Consider the following 22,158-nt stretch of genomic DNA (forward strand, 5'->3'; position numbering starts at 1 on the left):
TTTATTGATCGTAATAGAAGCCATTTGAACGGAACTATGCTTATTCGTGACTCGGCCACTAGGGGCGCTAGGGCAACAAAGTGGTCGTTGTCTACTACCAATTGAATTAATCAAGACGACGAAGAGAAACCACCTTTTTCTGTTTCGAGCAAAGTGTTGTGGACCGAATTTGTAGTCAGCGAATGAATTTTACAATAAGGTAATGTACATAACATTAATAAATTAACAATTGCTATCATTGTGAAGCGGGTGTGAGTCCAAGGCTAATTTTCCAACGTGCAAATTATGTAGCTCATTTATCGCTACTCCAAATTGTAAAGGAATAAGGCATGTATTTTACTATTAAACGATTTATTCGTATTATTTCCCCTCGTTACCGAAATTTACGTGTAAAATAATTGTATTTTCGTATCTACCACTGTCTTTTAATGGTGGAATAGACTCGAATGTTTATCACCAAACGCAGTAAGTTTCGCTTAGCAAAATGAAACTCACATTTGGTGTTCAAATGTAAGTTTCGCTTTCAGCAAAATGAAACTCACATTTGGTGTTCAAATGTACAATTATATTACCAAAATAATGCGTTCATAAACGTGTATTCTTCCTTTTTTCCTGTCATGTATGAAAATGCTATTCTAGCATGTCAAGGGGGACCAACAGTAAAATAAATACGAACGGATGTTAGCACGAATAATGTGACGTCGTTTTTCATAAAACAATGATGTAAACAATTTGTTGTGTCATTTATTTTATTTTCTCTTTGGCCAGCATTTCAAGTAGTAGTCCACACATTGTAAACAATATCAATTTCTTTAGTTGTTTTGTTTCCCTGTTTTGACTTTCAAGTACTAGTAGGCACACATTGTAGAAAAAAATCATTTGCTTTACGTTGCAGTTCATCATGTCGAATTTCCACGCAAGTTCGGAAAAAGCAGGAAAGGGAAGGAAATCCAAAAAAGCTCCTTCCGGCCGCTTGCGAGACATTCACATCAGCGAAGAAGTCAAAATTGCAATTAACCTCTCTTTGGAGCGCTTTCGTTACAGTGACCAAAAAGGTAAGATTGCGTCATAACTAAGTCCATACCAGTGCTGTGCGATTTGAATCGAAAATGATTTCCACCATTTATTTTCCCTCAATGAGCAGAAATGGAATTTCCCTCTTCGTTCTCCGCCAACGAACGGGCCTTCATTCATCGGATGGCGCAGTCTTTGGGTTACATTTCTAAAAGCAAAGGGTAAGTGCCATTCATCAACACTTTGCGCCTTACTTTGGCTTTCTGAAAAGGCAGAAAAATAACAACATGATATCCAATGTCTTTGTATTCCGATAAATAAATTTAAAAAATATGATAAGGCCGTTTGTGTCTATATACAGTGGTACCTCGACATGCGATCGTAATCCGTTCCGAGACTGAGATCGTATGTCGAGCTTTTTGTAACTCGAGCGAACGTTTCCCATTGAAATGAATTGAAAACAAATTAATTTGTTCCAACCCTCTGAAAAATCACCAAAAACAGGATTTTGGATTGAAAAAATATGTTTTATTTCTTTTAATTCGCCATATATTGACGAAGTAATAAATAACCAGTGGTTTGATAGTAATAAAATGTGTTTAATAGATGTAAAATTAGACGCATTTCGCGGAGGGGAGAGACAACGGCACACGCGGTGTGTTATTCATTGGAGAACTGTAAGATGAACAAATGTACATTTTGTTTTTCAGGAAGAATTCCAATCGATTCCTCACTTTGAGGAAGAAGGATCTCCTGGAGGGTCATCGATGCAACATGTCCCTGGCGCTCTCTCAAACTTCGCTACAGGACGTGCGCGCTCTTCTGAATAAGTTTCCCGTCAGCCGTGAAGAGCGTGAAGAACTTCAAGCTAGCAGCAAAAGCAAGCTGACTTTGTCCACACCATTTGGTGGGTCGCTGCTAAAAATTGTAGATTTCAAATGGCATCCATTTAAAAAAAATAGATATATTTTAGGGTTGTCCTCAATCAGAATTTATCGGAAATTGGGACCAACTGTGTCACTTACAGAATCAGTAAAAAAAAAAAAAAAAAAATTAAATTTTTTTGGTATTAACTCGTTAGCTGACATTGATGGTGAGACACGTCCAATCCATCTTGACTGCAAGCCCCCCAGTCCAATTGGATTGGACACCTCTTGCCGTCAATGGCAGTGAAATAGGATCAAACTTTGCATGTGAAAAAAAGGACATAAATAGTAATTCCTCAAATATTGTGGTTAATGTCGACCAGACATGGCCGCGATAATTGAAAAATTGAGTCTCAGCATGGATTTTCACATTTTTATGAACTTTAAAAAAATAAAATAACATTTAATAATTACCGGGGGGAAATCAAAATAGTAAATTTGCGATAACAACGTGGATTTTCACATTTTTATGAACTTTAAAAAAATACAATAAAATGTAATAATTACCAGGGGAAAAAATCTAGTGAATTCGCGATAACAGCGTGGATTTTCACATTTTTATGAACTTAAAAAAAAATAAAATAAAATTTAATAATTACTGGGGGGGAATCAAAATAGTGAATTTGTGATAAGTGAAGACGTGATAATCGAGGGATTACTGTATCCAACAAATCACAACTAAAATAGCTAAACTTATCCCATTGGGTGACCAGTTTATGCAAAATGTATTGTTTGAACAATTTGTTTGCGACCTGATTTTGGTACTGCACAATTTGGGGGAAAAAGGGATTTGCTTGCTTTTATATGATTTTAATAGCTTAATTCAAATTGTTGCACTCTCCCACGTCAATGTCATTTAAAGCTTGAAATGCCGAGTATCCCAAAAAGGACTCGGCTTGAGAGCATTTATGGCGACGTTGGGACAAATGGCGTAAATGTGTCCTCGTTTTCAACAGGCTTTCACACGAGCGGACCGAGTGGAAAGTTAAACAGCAGCGTGTGCGCCGTGCCGTCGAAAAGAATGCCGTCGGAGTTGGACGCTTTTCGAGGCTCGCTGCCCGTGTGCCAACACCAAAGGGAAATCGTCAGACTGATTCGAGACAACAGGGTGGTGCTGGTCGTGGGAGAGACTGGATCTGGAAAAACTACACAGGTAAAATAAAATAAATATATATTGCATTAGTAAGGACTATATTGTGCCGATGAAGCTTTTTTTTCCGGAATTACCCTTAATACACTACGGAAATAAAAATGTGTCTTATGTTTTTCCTCTTCATTGTGCATTTTTTTTAGACTGTTGCCTTTTTACTGGAGGGTGACATATAGTCTGGGAAAAAAATCGCTCATTTTCTAAGTTGACTGTCCCATAGGGACATAGGTATTTTACGGACTATAAATCGTCCTTTTTTGTAGTTTTTCTGGACCTGCGACTAATACTCAAGTGTCAATACTTTCCCCATTAACCGATTTTTTTTTTGTGTTTCACCCAAAGTCAGATAAACGAAAATTGAGACATTTTTTTTAAACAGATTACAGTGGTACCTCGAGATACGAGCTTAATCCGTTCCGGGACTGAGCTCGTATGACAAGATTCTCGTAACTCGAGCGGAAGTTTCCCATTGAAATGAATGGGAAACAAATTAATTTGTTTTGTATTGTATAATAATATAATAATATATTATTATTATTATATTATTATAATTTGTTCCAACTCTCTGAAAACCCCCCCACCAAAAACAGGATATTGGATTGAAAAATATGTTTTATTTCTTATAATTTCCCTGGTCCTATGAGAAACTCGTCTGAATTAATCATTCCTTGCTCGTAGATATTGTTATACACGAAAGATATGCAAAAAAAAATGCCATGGCCACCTGGCTTGGTCGCATCACGAAATTTTGACCGCATCACGGGCGAATTATTCGATCGAAATTTCCCCCGTAAGACGAGCATTTTGTATGACGAGCGGTCGTATGACGAGGTACCACTGTATTCCATTACATATTTTTTTGTGTTTCACCCAAAGTCAGATAAACGAAAATTGAGACATTTATTGAAACAGATTATTCTATCACATATTTTTTTGTGTCAACTCTACGTTTTCTCAGATTCCACAGTTCATACTGGACGAGTGCAGCCAAAAAGGGCAGCCCTGCCGAATTTTCTGCACTCAGCCCAGACGCCTGGCGGCCATCACCGTCGCTGAGAGAGTGGCCGCCGAGAGGGGAGAACCCATAGGCCAGACGGTCGGCTATCACATTAGACTCGAGAGCAGGTAAAACCGTTGGTGCTCGACCCGGCCTGGTGGCCAGATCGAAACCCCCCGACCCGCCACACTAGACATTGTAATGCACATGTGTCAAAGTGGCGGCCCGGGGGCCAAATCTGGCCCGCCACATCATTTTTTGTGGCCCGGGAAAGTAAATCATGAGTGCTGACTTTCTGTTTTAGGATCAAATTAAAATGAAGAGTATAGATGTATATTACATTTCCTGATTTTCCCCTTTTAAATCAATAATTGTAATTTTTTAATCCATTTTTTTCTGTTTTTAGGTCAAAAATCATTTCGTAAAATCTAAAAATATATATATATTAAAAAAAGCTAACATAAACATTGTTTTAGATCTATAATAACGGAATATTCAGGGTTTTTAATTCAGTTCTTTTAATCCATTTATAAACAAAAAAATCTAAATATTATATCTACAATGGTCCGGCCCACGTGAAATCAAGTTGACGTTAAAGCGGCCCGCGAACCAACCCGAGTCTGACACCCCTGTTCTAATGCATTTAAGCCACGGTCGCGTGGATTCGATGTCTATGATTTGATTCTTGCCATCTTTGACAGATTTTTTTTCTCAAATAATTCCTCATTTTGAAACTTTAGGGTTTCTCCAAGGACTCTCCTGACCTTCTGCACCACCGGGGTTCTGCTCCGCACATTGATGACTGGAGACCTCAGTATGTTCTCTGTCACACACGTCATTGTGGTGAGCAATACAATTCCAAAAACCTCATGAAAAATTCCATGCTGAAGTGATTCATACTGTGTTGGTTTTTTTTTTTAGGATGAAGTGCACGAGCGCGACGGTCTGACGGACTTTCTGCTCACCAAGATGCTGGATGTACTTGATAAACAACCGTCCCTAAAACTGATACTCTCCAGCGCCTCTCTGGACTCCGACTTGTTCCTCAAGTACTTTGCCGCTTGGTCCTGTCCCGTTATCCACCGTAAGTCTATTAGAAGTTGGATTTTGAAGGCCCACCGAAGCCGTCGATCCATTGATTTTGATTTAGTTGAACTATTAATTGAGGTGAAATCATTTATTCCATCGAACACATTTCCAGGCTGTGTAGACATTAATTTGACTGGTGGACGTATAGATTGGTGGTTTTATTGTTTATGTTCATTGTATTGCTTCAACAACTAATGTCTGTTTTCACATTTTTAGTCGAAGGAAGACAGTTTGAAGTGAAGCAACAGTTCCTGGAAGACATTCTTCGGTTCACAAGTTTCAACCGGAAGAAATCGGGGGAACCCCACGACAAATCGCAGAAAAGTACGAAGGTTTACCGACGAGTACCGTATGCATTGCGCTTGTCCTGATATGCCAATACGGCCAATTTTACACTCAGAAGAGGAAACGGGGAACCATTTGCCACCTTTGTGCCAAACCGTGGAGGAAACTGGAGTGGAAAAGGCACAGCCGGCATCCTCCGACCGTGGTCTTCCGATTGAGGAATCCGTCAAAAGACTGGTAACTCGCTTGCGGTACTCCATTTAAAATGAATTCCACGACTTCCCATTAGATATCAGAATCAGAAAATAGTACAGACGCTCCCCTACTTACGAACATTCGAGTTGCGAACAACGGTACATATGAACATGTCCGCGCATATGGCATATGTCGACAAATGTTCAGAAAGAGATGCTGTAAGTTCGTAAGTTCGATTTTGTATCGCGCGCCTTTTTCCGACTAGTGCTTCTTTCCACCGCTAATACCGACGCTTGGCGCTGTGAGAGCTCACCCAGCATCCACCTTCCTCTGGGAGGAGGAGGAGGAGGAAGAAGAAACGCCTGTCCCCATGAAGAAATTCTAGACGCAACTAAATAAAGCCATCGCACTCTTCGAGCAGCAAAACCCAAATATTGAACGTTGCACATATGTTGCAAATCAATTGAATGATGCCATACAGTGCTACCTCATCATTTATGATGAAAAAAAGAAGAAAACTGTGCAATGGTCGTTAGATGGCTTCTTTCGGCCACTTTCTAGTAAATCCTCCAAGGAAGATCCTCACCAACCCTCATCTTCTTCTCCTCGACCCTCAACTTCTTCCTACATTGAAGTTACGGAGGAGGAAGTCACTTTTGAAACCCATTCCAGCGACGATAAAGACCCTCTCATGATATAAAATCCCCCCCATCTCCTTAAGCATCGAGTACTACTCTTCCAAAAGTAAGTTAAACTTCATTTTAACTTACGAACGAATTCACCCTACGAACGATCGCTCGGAACGTAACTCGTTTGTCAGTAGGGGAGCGTCTGTACACGACAACCTATCATAACAGTTGGAGTGGTCAACCAGCCGACCGTGCTTTGTTTTTATCACCTCAGTCCTCACATCTCATCCCATAGAATTTAGGTAGCTCGGAGGAGTTGGAGCAGTGGCTCCGAAAGGAGATGGACACCTGCATGACTAACATTTTCGTATTTGACGACCAAGCGCATCTCGTCCAGCTCTTCAACCTCATCCTCTACGAAAACGTTGATGGTACGACCGCGAACATTTCTAAATAAGAGTGGCGGCGTGTCCGAGCAGACATCTCCCTCCGTTTAGTCGACTACATGCACAGCGAGAACGGGGTAACGCCTTTGATGGTGGCGGCAAGTCGAGGACTGCTCACCCAGTTGGAGCAGTTGCTCAACATCGGGGCGGACGTCAACCTGAAAGCTTGGAACGGATGGTACGATGCGTCCAGATGGCTTTATTCTTGAACCGTGTATCATCAGCCAATGACGCGAAAGCTAATTTTATTCATTTAAAGGACCGCTTTGGACTTTGCGAAGCACTTTCAGCAGTTCGAGGCCGTCGAGCTTCTTCAGACTTTAGCGTAAGTACGACGTCGTCTTGAAAATGGACAGCGGCGGGCGGGCGGGCGGGGTGGCTGGCAAAGTTGGATTTGGCTCAGAAATGTACTCGTAATAAAACGAGGTTTGTCTACATTTTGTGCAGCGCCTTAAAAAAGACGGAAGAGCCCAAGGAGTCCGCCACGTGCGCCGGTGCCCAACAGAGCGCCAAAGACGCCAACCTGCTCAAACTGTACCACCACAACTTTGATGATGACTTTGTGGACCTGGATCTCATTGTGGACCTGCTGCACAAGATCTGCTCGACCACGACTCATGGTGTGTCTCATTACAATCTCTTAATCACTACAAAAAAATAATAATAAATTGAAAATCGTGTGAAGGAAACTAGTTCAATTGTTTTCTCAAATTCGCAGGTTTTCAAATTTAATATTTCGTATGAAGAGAGTTGCAAAAAAAAGCCAAAGTCCTTTCTTACCAAAAACTTTTAATACTAATCATGACGTAACTCCATGAAAAATAATGCGTGTTTGTCAAAAACATTTCCAAAAAAAGGTATATTTAGCCAGTCATAGTATCCAGTTCAAACTACAAAATTGAAAAGAGCTTTAAATAATTCACCAACATATTATGCAAGTCCTGCATTGTAAAAATCTTAATGCTTAGATTTAATCCTACTTTTTGGGTTTCAGGTGCAGTCTTGATTTTTCTCCCTGGATACGATGACATTATGTCACTCAAGGATCGTATCCTTTACGACGATAAGAGATTTACAGCCTTTTCTGGAAGGTAAGATAAAGGTTGGAGCACGTTTTTTTTTAACCCTTAATCACGATTGGCCAAAGCAAAAGTCCCATTGCCGGAATATTGAAGTTGAATTTTCTAATGAGACGCTTTGCTCATCTCTTTTTACCGTATGAAAAGGTCAGTTTTTATTTTTTTTTGCCACAGGTACCAAGTATTCACGCTTCACTCGGACATGCCGAGCTCGGAACAGAAAAAAGCCATGACTGCGTCGCCTCCGCATATTAGAAAGATTGTAAGTGAAAACGTCGATGGCGGAGCTCCGTTTATTTTTATTATTGAGCTGGTAAAAATCAACGGTACTATTTAGAATGGGAAAAAAACAACTATCAATTTTTAGCACAGTACAGTCTTCACTAAAAAAACAGCATTATACTTGACTGTATTATATATCTACTATTGTGATGATGTCAAATTCAATCTGTCTTTTCAGATTCTTTCAACTAACATAGCCGAGACGAGCATCACAATCAACGATGTTGTTTTCGTGATCGATTCGGGAAAAGTTAAAGAGGTACGGAAGATTTCCAAGCGGCCGCTCGTTTATCGACTTGACAAAAGAGCACGTTTCTTCTTTCTGTGTAGAAATCCTTTGACACCATCAGCCGCATCTCAATGTTAAAAACGGTCTGGATTTCAAAAGCCAGTGCTCTGCAAAGAAGAGGAAGGTAAAATTCAATTGTTATTTGATTAAAAAGCTGCGCTTATAGTCCAAGTTGGCAAATATTGCGCGGGAGCTTTGTCGTTAAGCGCATTTTTGTCGCACGATGACAATTTTGTAAGGTGAAGACAGAAGATGGTCGTCAATTTCCTTACTTTTGACCAGTCAACGTCTACCAGAAAAACTATTGAAAGTTTGAAGCGCTTGTTCACAGAGCCGGGCGCTGCCAACCGGGGATTTGCTTCCACCTCTTCAGTCGACAAAAGTTCAACAGTATGCAAGAATTCCCGGTTCCGCAGCTGCTGCGAATGCCCTTACAGGTCATTTTGATTTCTAGCAATGGTTTTGTTTATTTAAGAAAGCTATTAACACCTATTAACCCTAGAATGGTAACCCTCTATTTCAGGGGTAACCTTTCACGCTTCTGAAATAGAGGGTTACCATGGTTACCGGGGGGAAAAATGGGTCCTAAGCAAGACGGTGCAATGAAGGGTACCCATTTTTTTCCCCCGGTAACCATGGTAACCCTCTATTTCAGAAGCGTAAAGGCTAATTTCCATCTTTAGTCCTTTTAATGATTCTTTGTTTTGGCTGCAAAGCACAACTTGTTGTTTCTGAAAGTGTCACCTTTTGCGTCTTAGGAATTATGTCTGCAAACCAAAATGCTGACTTCCGTTCCAATAGCTGAATTCTTATCCAAGGCTCCGCAACCTCCCACCGCGCACGCCGTCAAGAGCGCCGTGGAGATCCTCAAGGTAAGAAACGCATCCGATGGGTCACCCACTTCCTTCCATCTTATTATTTCAACTCCACGTCTTTTAATTAGTCGATCGAGGCGTTGAACCAGAACGAAGAGCTGACCGATCTGGGCTTCCACCTGGCCGATCTCCCCGTGGAACCCCACCTGGGCAAGATGGTGTTGTGCGCCGTGGTCCTGAAGTGCCTGGACCCCATTTTGACCATCGCTTGCACGCTGGGTTATCGGGACCCTTTCATTCTTCCTCCTCTGGGCTTTCAAAAGCGAAACGTCCTTCAATGCCGTGCGCATTACGCCGCCAACACCTTCAGCGACCACGTGTCCTTGTTGAGAGTTTTCCAGGTAAGTCGCTCACTTCAGTCCCCAAGCGGACGGACTCCATTGACCGATTGGTCCGTTCGTTAGGCGTGGCAGAATGCCCGCAAGGACGGCAGGGAGAGAGCCTTCTGCGAAAAGAACTTTTTGTCCAACGCCACCTTGGAGATGATTCTTGGGATGAGAACGCAGCTGCTGGGACAGCTTCGCGCCACAGGTTTGTTTTAAAGACTTGTTTTGCTCATCCAATAGGAAGCAGTAGATACAAGAATGACCGTGCCCCTATCATTCCCCCATTTTTTTGGGGGGGATGATATCCTAATAATGTTATTGCTACTACTGTATTTATTCGCAAAATACGGTACCGTCTCTAAATTCTCATTGAATCGGTGTTGACGTTCCAGGCTTCATTAAGGCCCACGGCGATTGCGACATACGAGCCATGAACCTCAATTCGGAAAAATGGCCAGTGGTGAAGGCGGCCTTGGTTTCTGGCATGTACCCAAATCTTCTGCATATCAACCCCAAGAATAACCTGCCCTCTAGTAAGAAGGAGAAGAAAGTCAACTTTCACCCGACGTCCACACTCAATCAATCCCAGAATAAAGAGGTATGGAGATCAATTCCCTCCTTTTGGTACCCCAATGTTTTGGCCTTATTTTTTTTAATGTCTATCCAGGATGGATCGTCCAAATTGTCACAGCCCCTTCCCACAGAGTGGTTGGTTTACGATGAGATGAGCAGAGGCAACTGGATGGCCAGCGTTCGCTGTTGCACTTTGGTCACAGCTATCACTGTCGTCACGTTTGCGGCCGGTTCCAGACGTCTCGCTTCGGACCAGCCTAAAACGCCTCTACAACAAGGTCTTCTATCTCTTCTACCTATAAAATAAGATCGGGTGGAAACGCGAATGACGTGAATGTGCTCTCTTCCCGAAATGGTTTAAAAATTGCAATCCACCTGCAAAATAAGAAACGGTAGCCGCAGGCTTGGATTCTGACGCTTGGCGTTCTGCCCTTCAGGCATTTTAGGGGACGACACGAGCGACAGCGACTCAGAAGACTCGACCGAGATGAGAATTGACGATTGGCTCGTCTTCCAGACGGGCAGCGAGGTCCGGAAACGTTGCCTTTTGTCAATATTTGTGAACGTGAACTTATCGGGCTAATGTGTACGCTTTGAACTCGGTAGTTTAATAAGTTTGGACCGTCCTCTCAGTCTGCAGAATTGCTGTTTGACCTGAGAAGCAAGTGGCATAGTCTGTTCATCAGGAGAATCTGCTGTCCTGCCAAACCCTGGTCCAAACAAGACGAGGCTACTCTTCAAACCCTGGTTTCTGTAAGTCTGTAAATTATCTAAAATATGACAACCTTGTGTGGAATTTCAGATAAGATGTAGCTTTAAATACCACAATCACCTCAGGGGCGACTTGACTGAATGTGATAGCCTGGACTAAATCGAGCCACAACCCGTAGTTGTTTTCTTGGTGAAAGGAATCCCCCAAAAACCAAAACAAGATTGTTTTAATCTTAGTTCGCTGTTGTTCAGGAAGACCGAGTCGGTCATTGGCAGGGCCAAATGGGGAACTATTACATATCTATCTAAAGGCAATGCCTGGGCAACTAGAAACTAGTTCCACTACTTTTGCTCCTTCGGATGGTTTCAGAGACAAGGTCGTCTTTCCTGGCTGGTTTATCACATCTTGATGTAAAAGCCACCAAGTGGAAAAACTGAATTCTCACCTTTTGTGCTGTACATTTGGATTCAATTGGAAGCCTTTTGACACAACCATATGACAGAAGGACACATTTCCAACTCTGCCCCGTTAGGTGCTTACAAGAGAAGAGCTCGAAGCAGGCTTGAAGCAGCCCTTAGGAGTAGGCCAGCGGCCCCTGCCTTTCTACAACTCCGAAGGCGGTCCAAGGCCTTCCTGGCAAGTAACAAACGACAGGTAATCTGCATTTCAGTCTATTTTTCTGCTGGACTTTTTCCCCCCCGATGTAAACCGACTCAAGTCAATCCAGGTTTTGATGGAAAACTTAGGGTACTCGGATGATTCGCCTAAAGACGTTTCGCCGACGGACGTTTGACAGATGGACAGGTCGCCGGACGGAGGTTTCGCCGAAACGGGATTCGCGTGCTTGCCCCGCCCCCGGATCGTGTGTGTACAAGTTTTTCAACCTCGGCCCGTGGGCCATATACGGCCCGTTAGGATTTTTAATCCGGCCCGCCGCCGCCGTTGTCCAAATTATAGTAAAAATCAATGATTCATTTCCCTTTGCCGCTCATCACTCTCAATTTATTAGTCTACCGTCAATGGCAGCCCGGGATTAAGCACTCTTGGGCGGGCAGATGTAGCAGAACCGAGCCGTGAAATGACAGCAATTAGGTTAAATCCATCCTAAAACAGCATTTAATGATCAAATACAAATACTGGAGCTCTGTGGACATTAGAACTGAGCCCAGGGAAGTGAATTCCTCGGTAAAATGTCGCGATGATGTTGCGATAAGGCAAAAAAACCGTCTATATACGACTCATTCGGCGAACTGTCCGTCTGTCAAACGTCCGTCGGCGAAACGTCTTTAGGCGAATCATCCGGCCGCGAAAACTTAGAAATCCAGGCATGGCCAAAAACATTTGTCACGCTTTTTCCAGGACCCCGGCCTTCTCAGGCCACTACCCGAAAAAAACCCAGTTCGGCAACAAGCCGGCACCGAGCCCGAGACATCTGAGGGAGCAATTGGAACCTTCCGCCAACTTGGCCTCATCTGTGAGTGGGAGGAGTCGGTCTGGAAGCTCCTTTGCAGAAAAGGTATCCCCAATACTTGCTTCAAAACTTTGTTTTTAAAGTGTTTTGCTGCAACTTGGCAAACCGACCGGTATGTCGCGGGATTGACATTTTGCGATGATTTTCCCAGGATTGCACAAAAGGCGCGTTAGCCCAGCGGGGCTCTTCATCGGTCCGTTACTTTGTCTTCAAAAGCAACAACCAGAGCCACATTGACATTTCCCAGCAGAACGCTATCTGGTTTAGCACACAAGCTAATGAGAGTAAACTGACTAAGGCCTTCCAGGAGGGCGAAGTCATCCTCTTCTTTTCTGTTCGTGGCTCCGGACACTTCCAGGTACATCTTTTTAAGTATTTATTTTTTTCCACCTATGATTGGAAGTTCTCGTGGGACACATTTTGCCCACACGTGTATTTCTAGCTTTTTTTAAACGATTGCCAGAGTAGAATACTTTCTGTTTTTTTCCCAGGGATACGCTCGAATGTCATCGACGATCAGTCACAACAGATCCCACAACGGGGGGTTTCGGCCATTCGCAAGCGTTTTTAGCGTGGAGTGGCTTAGCAAGGAAAATGTAGCCTTCCATTGCACTCAACACATCACTAACCCACTTGACCACAACAACAAAGTCCAAATAAGCAAAGACGGACAGGTGAGTTTTGGCATCTTCAGTACGATTTTAATTTTTTGTTTTATCCAGGAAGGAAAAAGCTGTAGGTTGTTTATCTGTTTTGTGTTTTTCTTAAAAAACGGTTTCAATTCTTTAATGCTTCTTCCCGTTTTTAGGAGTTGGACGCACACACTGGCGGACTGCTGTTGTCTCTTTGGGAGAAAAGCAGCCAGTCGTAGTTAATAGCTCAAATGTTTGCGCATCGTTGGAGCGTCTTTTCCAGTATTTCTGACACTGTTCCTCATCGTAGACCAATCTACTTGTTGCCTGTTAAGACCGTCTTCCTGAAAACGATTGGAATGAATGCAAGTTATTTGTTCATTTATCGTTAGCGTATATGAACTTCAATTGAAGACAACCCAAGTAAGTGATGAATTTGAATGTTCACGTCATTTGAAACATTTCTTCTGTTCAAAATGACTGAACACTTACAGGTTTTTATTTAGGTTAGCACATTGTCGTTTTATCTTCACACAATGAGAACATTGATGCTGCTCTTTTATGATGTTTGACTTCATGAATGTGATTTACAGTAAGTATTTCTATTGTCTATGAAATTGTTGAGGCTACTTTGGGAATTATTTGAACCAAAGAATGTCAAAGTGAGAAGGCTGAGTGTTTTTTATTTCCAGCCATCTTATTCAAAATGTATTAGTGGCCTATTGTAAATGGGTGTAAAAGAATTCATTTTAAATATTGTTCTATATTTAAAAAATAAATAAACTGTTGTTGTTATTTTTCCATGCTTGGTCTGGCCTTAACATAGTTATTCTTGTGGTACTACTTTAATTCTTTTCAGTCAAAAAACGTATACATATTTCATTTTTTTTGCACTTTTATAGTCTTTTAAAGCTTCTATTTGTCCTCCGTGAAGTATTTCTATACATTTGATAAGTTTTAAGAGTACAAGAGTAGTATTTCGTTGTGCACTCACACACGAACATTGGACTGGTGACATTAGAGCTTCTTACCGCGCCAGGAATTACGCCGATCCTCTGATTGGTCGTTCGCTCTCACCAGACATCGTACACGTCATTCTATTGGACCACTCTTACGCCTCTGACGCACGGTTGCCGTTCTTGATTTCTGATTGGCTAGGGAGTCAGCGCGCTTGGTAGCACCGCACATGACAATTGTATCCTGTCATACGATTGGTCGAATATTCTTGTGTTCTGGCATAGGTTACGCTTCCATGTCATCCTAGTACATAAATACGGTTGTGCCCGATCTACTGCAATTTCAAAGGTGCTACATAATTGACAAAGAGTCCAGACAAAATTCAACTCCTGGCGTCTTACTTAAACAGGTAAGACTTTTTTTTTTCAACGTGTAGCATTAAGGTTGATCGGTTGAATTGTTGTTTATAACATGTACGCTATGTTTTCTTATCTATGTCCTGATTTTTCACCATATGACTATTATACTCAATTGTATGTTATGATTAATTGTAATGTAATTTTTATTTTATTTTTGTAAGATGTCACAAGACCGACGTGAGCTAGCTCAACAGCATGTCGGTCAAGCTATTTTGTCCGGTTAGAAAACTTCCTATTGTGACGACTTCTTTCGGCAGAATACACTCACTATTGAGTAGTTTATCCAAATTAAAATAATAATGACCTCCATTGTCACATTTTGGCACGTGTGGCTTCACATTAAACTAGCCTCATGTGACTATATCTACAGAACGAATTACGAAAGAGTTACCGATGTCGGCACTACCGTGATGACCTAGCTTACCTTTCGGCAAACTCTGTCGGCCTTTCACCTACTTTCTTCCTCATTTCGATTGGGTCAGTCAACAAAAGCCTGACGTTGTCTATCTTTTTATCATTGGCTTCCAAAAAACTGTCGATAAACTTTGATAAGTCATTGACATCGCGTTGTCATGAACTTACAGCACATTATGTAGCTATGGTTCTCCTGTATATTTTCTATGGAGAGTTTGGAGACTCCACAATGTAGCCATTTCTTTACGTACAGTTCAAGTTCTATTTACTAGGCTGTTTCCTAACCTTAGGAACTATGGTAAACATTTAAAAGACGTGAACTAAATATAATATATACGACATTCTCTTCCCGTACAGCATGCCTGGTTCTGCCTCTATCAACTGCTTGGGCCCGTGGCCCAAAGATGTGGGTATCATCGCCATGGAATTGTACTTTCCATCCCAGTTCGTGGACCAGGCCGAGCTAGAAGAGTTTGACGGAGTGGCGCCTGGCAAATACACCATAGGCCTGGGTCAAGCCCGCATGGGCTTCTGCTCGGACTGCGAGGACATCAACTCCCTCTGCCTGACGGTGGTCCAACGGCTGATGGAGAAGAACGGCCTCTCCTGCGATTCCATCGGTCGCTTGGAAGTGGGCACCGAGAGCATCATCGATAAGTCCAAGTCGGTGAAAACGGTCCTCATGCAACTCTTCGAGGACTCGGGCAATACCGACGTCGAAGGCATCGACACGACCAATGCGTGTTACGGCGGGACGGCGGCGCTCTTCAACGCCGTCAACTGGGTGGAGTCCAGCTCGTGGGATGGTGGGTATTTTTGAAAGTGGGCGGTGCTTCTGCCGTGTGGGGATTTCATGGCAAACGCTTATTTTTCTGCCCGTCTTCCGTCTAGGACGCTACGCTTTAGTGGTAGCGGGGGACATCGCCGTATACGCCACAGGAAGCGCCAGACCTACGGGGGGCGCCGGTGCCGTGGCCATGCTCATTGGGCCCAACGCTCCTTTGGCCTTTGAACGAGGTGAGATCTGCTTGTCTAAATCTGCTGGTATCCCCCCCCCCAAAAAAAATCTCAATAGTTGCATAGTCTAGGAATGTCTGTGAGGATTTCCCAGGGAAACCAGCCCAACAAAGTGTCCTTTGTCTTCTGCAGGGCTGCGAGGAACCCACATGCAGCACGCGTATGACTTCTACAAACCCAACCTCATGTCCGAGTATCCAGTGGTGGACGGCAAGCTGTCGATTGAGTGCTACCTGAGTGCCTTGGACCGCTGCTACTCGCTCTACCGAAATAAGATCCATGCTCAGTGGCAAAGAGGTTGGTTGGTTTGCTTCAAATGGTTTTCAACGACTCAGTTTTGCTATGTTCAACGATCCTTGTGGGGAAATCATATTTGCTACTTAAAGCATCTAAATGTTGACAAATGAAACGCGTATTCGCGTATTGATTAGCACTTGGACATGATTAGGGTCAAATTTTGTAACCAGTGTACAGCAGTTGTTTTGATTTTTCTTAAACTGCAGAAATGTTGATTTTATTTTTTATTTTTTCTCCATGACAGAAGATTCAGAGAAGCGCTTTTCTTTGGAGGACTTTGGCTTTCTGGTCTTCCACTCGCCCTACTGCAAGCTGGTGCAAAAGTCTCTGGCCAGGTTGATGTTAAACGACTTCCTGAACCACCCGTGCCCAAACACCCAAACGGGGCCATTCGGCGGCCTCGAAGCTTTCAGGTAAACGGACGGCAAAAAAACAAAATACATGACGCAAAGCGTCCAATCTTCTCAAGGCGTTGACCTTCTCCCGACAGAGACGTCAAGCCGGAGGAAACGTACTTTGACCGAGACGTGGAAAAGGCCTTCATGAAAGCCAGCAGCGACTTGTTTGAGAGAAAGACTAAGCTTTCCTTGCTCATATCCAATCAGAACGGCAACATGTACACGCCCTCCGTCTACGGCTGCTTGGCATCCGTCATTGCGCAGTAGGTGTCTCGTAAATGGCCGCCCATCTTGCCTTTTGTTTCAGAATGAATTTTCAAATGTTGCGATGGGTTGCAGGCACACATCTTCGCAATTGGCGGGTCAGAGGATCGGAGTTTTCTCCTACGGATCTGGATTTGCCGCAACTCTTTATTCTCTCAGGGTCTCGCAAGACCACACGCCCGGTGAGTTCCGTTGTCTTCTAAAATCGTGGGAAGGCACGTTTTTGTGACCCAATGCGCCCTTCCTCGCCTGCAGGTTCTGCTCTGGACAAACTTATCAGTAGTGTGAGTGACCTCAAGGATAGGCTGGAGACCAGGAAGAAGGTTTCACCCGCCGTCTTCTCGGAAAACATGAAGCTCCGGGAGGAAACCCACCACCTAGGTATACTACATATTGATATACAGTCGTACCTCTACTTACGAAATTCATTGGTTCCAGAACTTTTTTTGTAACTTGAATATGTCATAAGTAGGCCAGTACTTTATATGTAAATTCTGTAATGTGTTCAAAAAATGACCTACTCAACCCTTTAAAATGACCAGTGTCCCAATTTTGTCTGAAAAAATCTGAGAAACAGACAAAAATGAGAAAAAATGACTAGAAAGTTATTTATTAATCTCATTAAAATGAATAACAAGCATGCAAAAACTTGTTCTATTCGTGCAGTCGTACAGTAAGGAAGAAGCTAACGTTAGCACACAACACATGCACATAAACACACATCTAAACAACTTCAAATGATGGATTGAAATAAACTGCATTAAATACAACTCAAAAGGAATACAAGTCTTCATCTCAGCATTCGTAAGTAACAAAATATTTTCTGTAATTTTACATAGACACCATAAAAACACTCCCTACAACACGGTTATTCAGGTATTGTGGCAGGTCTTCTTACCTGCCATAAACGAGGTATTACTGTAGTTTCTTTTCTTTTAATTGTCCATACACACTGAGCTATTTGCGAAATTGCGTTTTTTCAAATTAAGGGTCATTTAGTTAATTTTGAATTGTGTCCTTCCAGCTAGTTACGTCCCTCGTGCCTGCGTGGAGGATCTGTTTCCGGGTACTTGGTACTTGACACGAGTGGATGACAAGCATCGCAGGGAATACGCAAGGAGACCGCTGGAAGACGAGCTGCCCTCGGAACCCGAACGCATCCGCTCCGGCCCCGCCGCCGAGGTAGCGTAGCCGCGGTCCTCGGTGACCTTCGGAATAATACTTTGACGCATGTGGGAACCGGTCATAGCCTTGTCTTTCCTATCCTTTCCGCTCCCAGATGTTTGCGACCATCAATGGCACTGAATGAGTTGAATGTTTTCTCGTAGCACATCCCAAGTCCGGCCAAGAAGATGCCGCGCATTCCCGTCGCCAATTCCAACTCGGACGCCGGAGTCAGTAACTGAGCCGCTTGGCGGGTTTTCAAGGTCCAGTCATTTGGGAAACGCTGCGAAAAGCGGGCGATCGGCGCAACGGAGTTCGGGGACGTCGTCTCTTAGCTCGTCCAACCTGTCCGACGTCTCACATTTCTAAAGCGCCGACCGTATATCCTGTTCTCGTCCAGATAACCCGTGGCTGTTGGGACAACTTTGTTTAATATTGCACATTTTAAATGTTTTCATTTGACCGCGCAAACGTTTATCATTTACAGATGAGAGAGAAATTTATTAGGAATTTAAATAGAAGGTTTTAGCTAGAGGGGAAAAAAAATAAGTACGGTATTATTACTTAAAACTAAGTAGAAAGGACGCTTAGTCTTATCGTTCTTTTCTGAACGGAAATCACTGACATTTTTCTCAAAGACACATTTGTCTTAAATCAGTTTCTTGTTTCTTTTATACTTGACAATATTGATAAAAAGCGTTAGCCTAAAAATCGCAATTCCAACTGACAGCGGCAATCGTGTAAAAGTGTACAAGATCTTTCTTCCAATATCGTCTGTCCACTTGTTTTATTCCTGTTAAATCTTGACTCAAATATAACGCATAGGCATAAATAGTGCTCAGGTAGAGAATATTAATAGTCTTGAAATAAATGTGGCCGTGGATAAACGATCCACAGATGGTTATTGTTCAATCCAGTGTGCCATTAAGAAGCCTTATATTATGATGTATCAAATGTAAACAAATAATGTCTCCTATTGTACATATTCTCTATTGTACAGTCAGATAAGGTGCCTGAACTCACGCTAGCATCCCAAACACAGCGTGGCTATGTTTTGCTAGCACGTGGCTCGCTCGAGGTCACGCCATCATAATCATTTTCATGCTAATGTACAGTAAAAGCTGTAAATTATTTATGCTGTGCAGAAAGGAATGAATGGAATGGCTGTTTTAGGGCTTAGTTTAGTCATCCAATTTTTGTAAACCTCTGGAAAATAAATACACGAATACTGTAGCCACCATTTCTCACTTTATGTACGTTATTGGTTTTAATGTGCATGTAATAGAGTTTTTTTTTTGAATGACACACCAGTTTCAAAAGGTCATCTCTGACTCCCAAAGTTAAGAAACTGCCTTTTTATTGTTAGTTTTATTTTTATGGTTGGTGTCATTGTCTCAACTGTAAGAAATCAAATTTATGTAGGTCAAAATAATTCCCTCTGATTATGGCTAATCTGTAATTTCAGTGAACTTTATCCCATATTGTTTCTCTACTGTGTTGTTTTGTTGCCAAATTTCTCACCCAACTAGGAGTAGTGTTATTTCAAAACAACATTCAATTAATAGTAGTCATCCATTTTTGCTTCACCCAAGCAATGAGTAATATCTTATTTTTAAAACTGACATACACTGCATAAACAGTCATCAATTCCACTGCATACGTCTAAAATATTGCACTTCACCTATTCACCACGAGAGGGCACCAAAGTAATGTTTTCGTGACACTTTAAATTCGGTTAATTTTAGAATCTTTGTTTATGTTGTTCTAGCTAACCATTAATATTGCTAATGTAAAACCCTGCTTTAGGACAATCCGATATAAGAGTGGAGTTGGGGAAAAAGTCGTCGCCGTGACGTGACGTAGGACGCCGCCGCCGCTATGCAGTCTGCATCCAGGGAGGAGTTTGTGCTAGCTGCCCACAGCGGTAGGGAGGGGAAGTCAGGAAAAAAAAAAGGTCGCAATCTGCCCTTTCCCCCTCCAATTTTGCCCCGTTTCTTGGAATAATTGAAATCACGTCCGAATCGTTTGAAATTCCACGGGGACAACCAGCGGCTCAGGTAGGACTTCTTTTTATTTCTTTATTTTCCCCCAACTCTGAAAAGTTTCCACGGTTCTCGCAAAAAGTCCTTGACGTCACACGCTATGTGTGGCAACAGACTAAAAAGTTAGCCAAGCACACTTATTTAACTGTCCTAAATGTAACGTTCAATGTAGTAATAATAAAATGAAATGGGGGAAAACGTTTTGGTCACCGTTAGTTTGTAAGGAACAGCGCCCAGTTGTACTCGTTGATAGCCGGTGGTTGCTAACTCCAACCTCGATAGGACGGAGTCAACTTCGGTGTTTTAAGACTTTGTGCTACGACGTGTTCGTTCGTCTCCCACAAATATGTAAAATATTTAGAAATGAACTTGGGCTACGAGCGTGTGTTAAGTGGAAAGTCTTGTCGTTGTGAGCGTTTCCGTGTTTTCCGCCACGTTTTGAAGGCGTCTGGCCGCTCCTAAGAGGGGGCGAATCTTGTTTTATTTGGCTGGAAAGTCAAAAATAAGTTGCGTTTCAGACAAAGCTTTAGCCTGAGGGTGTCAATTCTCGCACCGCTATGTCGAGAGGGTGTGACACGCTGGAGGAATTTGACTTTGCAAGTCGTTACTTTGATAAGCAAGCCATTGTCGTCGGGCTAAAACGGCAGCTTTTTCCCAATTCTCTTAATGAGGGCAAACAAATGCACTTTATTTCTAGCCAAGGCATCAGGTCAGGACTTGATTGACGTGTTTTAGACTCGTGTAGACAGACTTGTGACATTTGGCTCCAAATCTGATTCTACTGTAAATAGTTGAAGATTTTGTAGGTCGTCGGTCACCAACTCCGCTCCTGGATGACAAAGATCTAGTCTGTTTTCCATGTTTTCCTTCTCCAAACACACCTTAATCCAGTATTTGTGATTGAGTTATTGGAGAAGATGGCTGAGGAGTGGATTATTGGATTCAGGTGAGTTTGAAGAGGGTGTAGTGACCTGGAAAATAAGGTGGACTGGAGTTGGTGGTCTGGAGGACCGGAGTTTATGATTCATTCATTTTCTAAACTGCTTATCCTCACAAAGTTCGCAGTGGTGCTGGAGCCTATCAAGTCGACAGTCGGCGCACACCCCGAATCGGTGGCCAGCCAATCGCAGGGCACGGCGGGACAAACAACCAATCAAAATCATAGCCAAGGACAATTTAGCGTACAGTTATCTTAGCTTGCTTGTTTTTTTGGCGACCTGGGAGGAAACCGGAGAAATCCCACGCGAGCCCGGACCCACCTGGGATCGAACCCTCGACCCCAGAACTGTGAGGCACAGCTTTATGAAACAAGCAATTAAGAAAATAAGTCAGTTTGTCTCATTTGAACTCTTTAAAGGGTAAGTGACTATTTTGGTAGGCAATCCAATCCAACAAAAAAAATGATATGTTTAAACCCAAGGTCCATTTTAAATGTTGTACAATGTATTTTATGGTGTATTTATGAATGCATCAGCTTCTGTGCCAGAGGATTGGGACAAACAATCGCTGCCGACTTCTCCCACTCAAATCGGATTGGACAGTTAGAGACGTCGATGGCAGGTAAATGCGTAAAGGGTTGTAAAGTATCGCAAGAGCGCACAGTTACGTATTTGTGCTCCTTCCAATTAGAGGTGGAGAGAGGGGCTTGTCGCTACTTGCTTCACGCAAGCATCTCACAGGCAGAGTGCTGAAAGACAACTGCTCTGTGGCGCGTCGTGGAAAAAAAAGGTTTAAAAAAAATAAATAAATAAATAATTGATAACTTTCAGATGATGCCTTGATTCTGCTTAGCCAATAGTTTGCCATTCTCGTGGCTGTACATGATTGAACGAGTCAATTCTCAAAACAAAAAATGGATCCTCAAACCCCAAGCTAAAAGACAAAAGTAGAAAAATGCCATTGGTTGCCAGCCAATCACGGGGCCCCGTTCAGAAGATCTCTTCACTTTCGCACTTCATTTACAGCCTTAAGTAATTTACTGCTATTGTTAGCGATATAGACTCCAAACCATTTGAACTGGGAGAGACTGGCAACCAATCATTTCTGCCAACCCTCCCACTCCAAATGGACTCAGCATTTTTTTGGACAACTATAAATAAATTAAAAAAAATAATGAAAACATGACAGGCAGCTGTGCTCAGCGAGAGAAAAAATGTGACCACTTATTCATTTTAACTACTTATCTATGTTAACCACTACTTATTATGTTGACTACT

At 42.6% G+C, this 22,158-nt stretch overlaps 3 protein-coding genes across 5 annotated transcripts in view; all 3 read left to right on the plus strand.

The window, feature by feature from the left end:
* The first annotated feature begins 38 nt into the window (after positions 1–38).
* On the plus strand, positions 39–13,775 carry ythdc2 (YTH domain containing 2). The gene is made up of 31 exons (XM_077622921.1): positions 39–199; positions 896–1,055; positions 1,145–1,235; positions 1,725–1,921; positions 2,897–3,093; positions 4,049–4,215; positions 4,828–4,930; positions 5,009–5,171; positions 5,393–5,500; positions 5,577–5,698; positions 6,581–6,716; positions 6,783–6,909; positions 6,991–7,056; positions 7,179–7,351; positions 7,726–7,822; positions 7,985–8,072; positions 8,271–8,351; positions 8,423–8,505; positions 8,713–8,818; positions 9,140–9,253; positions 9,325–9,597; positions 9,661–9,787; positions 9,975–10,180; positions 10,250–10,433; positions 10,593–10,684; positions 10,789–10,908; positions 11,400–11,521; positions 12,227–12,383; positions 12,490–12,696; positions 12,830–13,012; positions 13,147–13,775. Exons 2-31 carry the CDS (start codon positions 902–904, stop codon positions 13,207–13,209), a joined length of 4,107 nt encoding a protein of 1,368 aa, XP_077479047.1. The 5' UTR covers positions 39–199; positions 896–901; the 3' UTR covers positions 13,210–13,775.
* A 245-nt stretch (positions 13,776–14,020) lies between these two features.
* On the plus strand, positions 14,021–19,133 carry hmgcs1 (3-hydroxy-3-methylglutaryl-CoA synthase 1 (soluble)). 2 transcript variants are annotated; one of them, XM_077622925.1, is made up of 10 exons: positions 14,021–14,336; positions 15,118–15,566; positions 15,652–15,777; positions 15,910–16,074; positions 16,319–16,487; positions 16,565–16,735; positions 16,812–16,918; positions 16,992–17,117; positions 17,761–17,918; positions 18,016–19,133. In XM_077622925.1, exons 2-10 carry the CDS (start codon positions 15,119–15,121, stop codon positions 18,043–18,045), a joined length of 1,500 nt encoding a protein of 499 aa, XP_077479051.1. In that variant the 5' UTR covers positions 14,021–14,336; position 15,118; the 3' UTR covers positions 18,046–19,133. The 2 variants fall into 2 exon arrangements, with proteins under 2 accessions (XP_077479051.1, XP_077479050.1); XM_077622924.1 differs by having other exon boundaries at positions 14,042–14,336; positions 18,065–19,133.
* A 658-nt stretch (positions 19,134–19,791) lies between these two features.
* The window catches only part of tln1 (talin 1), a 34,086-nt gene continuing 31,719 nt past the window's right edge, over positions 19,792–22,158 (plus strand). For both annotated transcript variants that reach the window (XM_077622006.1, XM_077622007.1), the window contains exon 1: positions 19,792–19,957. The gene's annotated coding sequence lies outside the window, so the exon portion shown is untranslated. The remainder of the gene's footprint in view (positions 19,958–22,158) is intronic.

The sequence above is a fragment of the Stigmatopora argus genome, chromosome 16 (assembly GCF_051989625.1).
Source record: "Stigmatopora argus isolate UIUO_Sarg chromosome 16, RoL_Sarg_1.0, whole genome shotgun sequence".
Lineage (NCBI taxonomy): Eukaryota > Metazoa > Chordata > Actinopteri > Syngnathiformes > Syngnathidae > Stigmatopora > Stigmatopora argus.

Excerpts from the sequence above, each read along its gene's own strand:
- ythdc2 (XM_077622921.1), top strand. The coding sequence starts at position 902 with ATGTCGAATTTCCACGCAAGTTCGGAAAAAGCAGGAAAGGGAAGGAAA. Across the intron at positions 8,819-9,139 it reads TGCTGCGAATGCCCTTACAG|GAATTATGTCTGCAAACCAA; the intron begins GTCATTTTGATT and ends TTTGCGTCTTAG. Across the intron at positions 12,384-12,489 it reads GAAGCTCCTTTGCAGAAAAG|GATTGCACAAAAGGCGCGTT; the intron begins GTATCCCCAATA and ends TGATTTTCCCAG.
- hmgcs1 (XM_077622924.1), top strand. The coding sequence starts at position 15,119 with ATGCCTGGTTCTGCCTCTATCAACTGCTTGGGCCCGTGGCCCAAAGAT. Across the intron at positions 16,075-16,318 it reads CCATGCTCAGTGGCAAAGAG|AAGATTCAGAGAAGCGCTTT; the intron begins GTTGGTTGGTTT and ends TCTCCATGACAG. Across the intron at positions 17,118-17,760 it reads GGAGGAAACCCACCACCTAG|CTAGTTACGTCCCTCGTGCC; the intron begins GTATACTACATA and ends GTGTCCTTCCAG.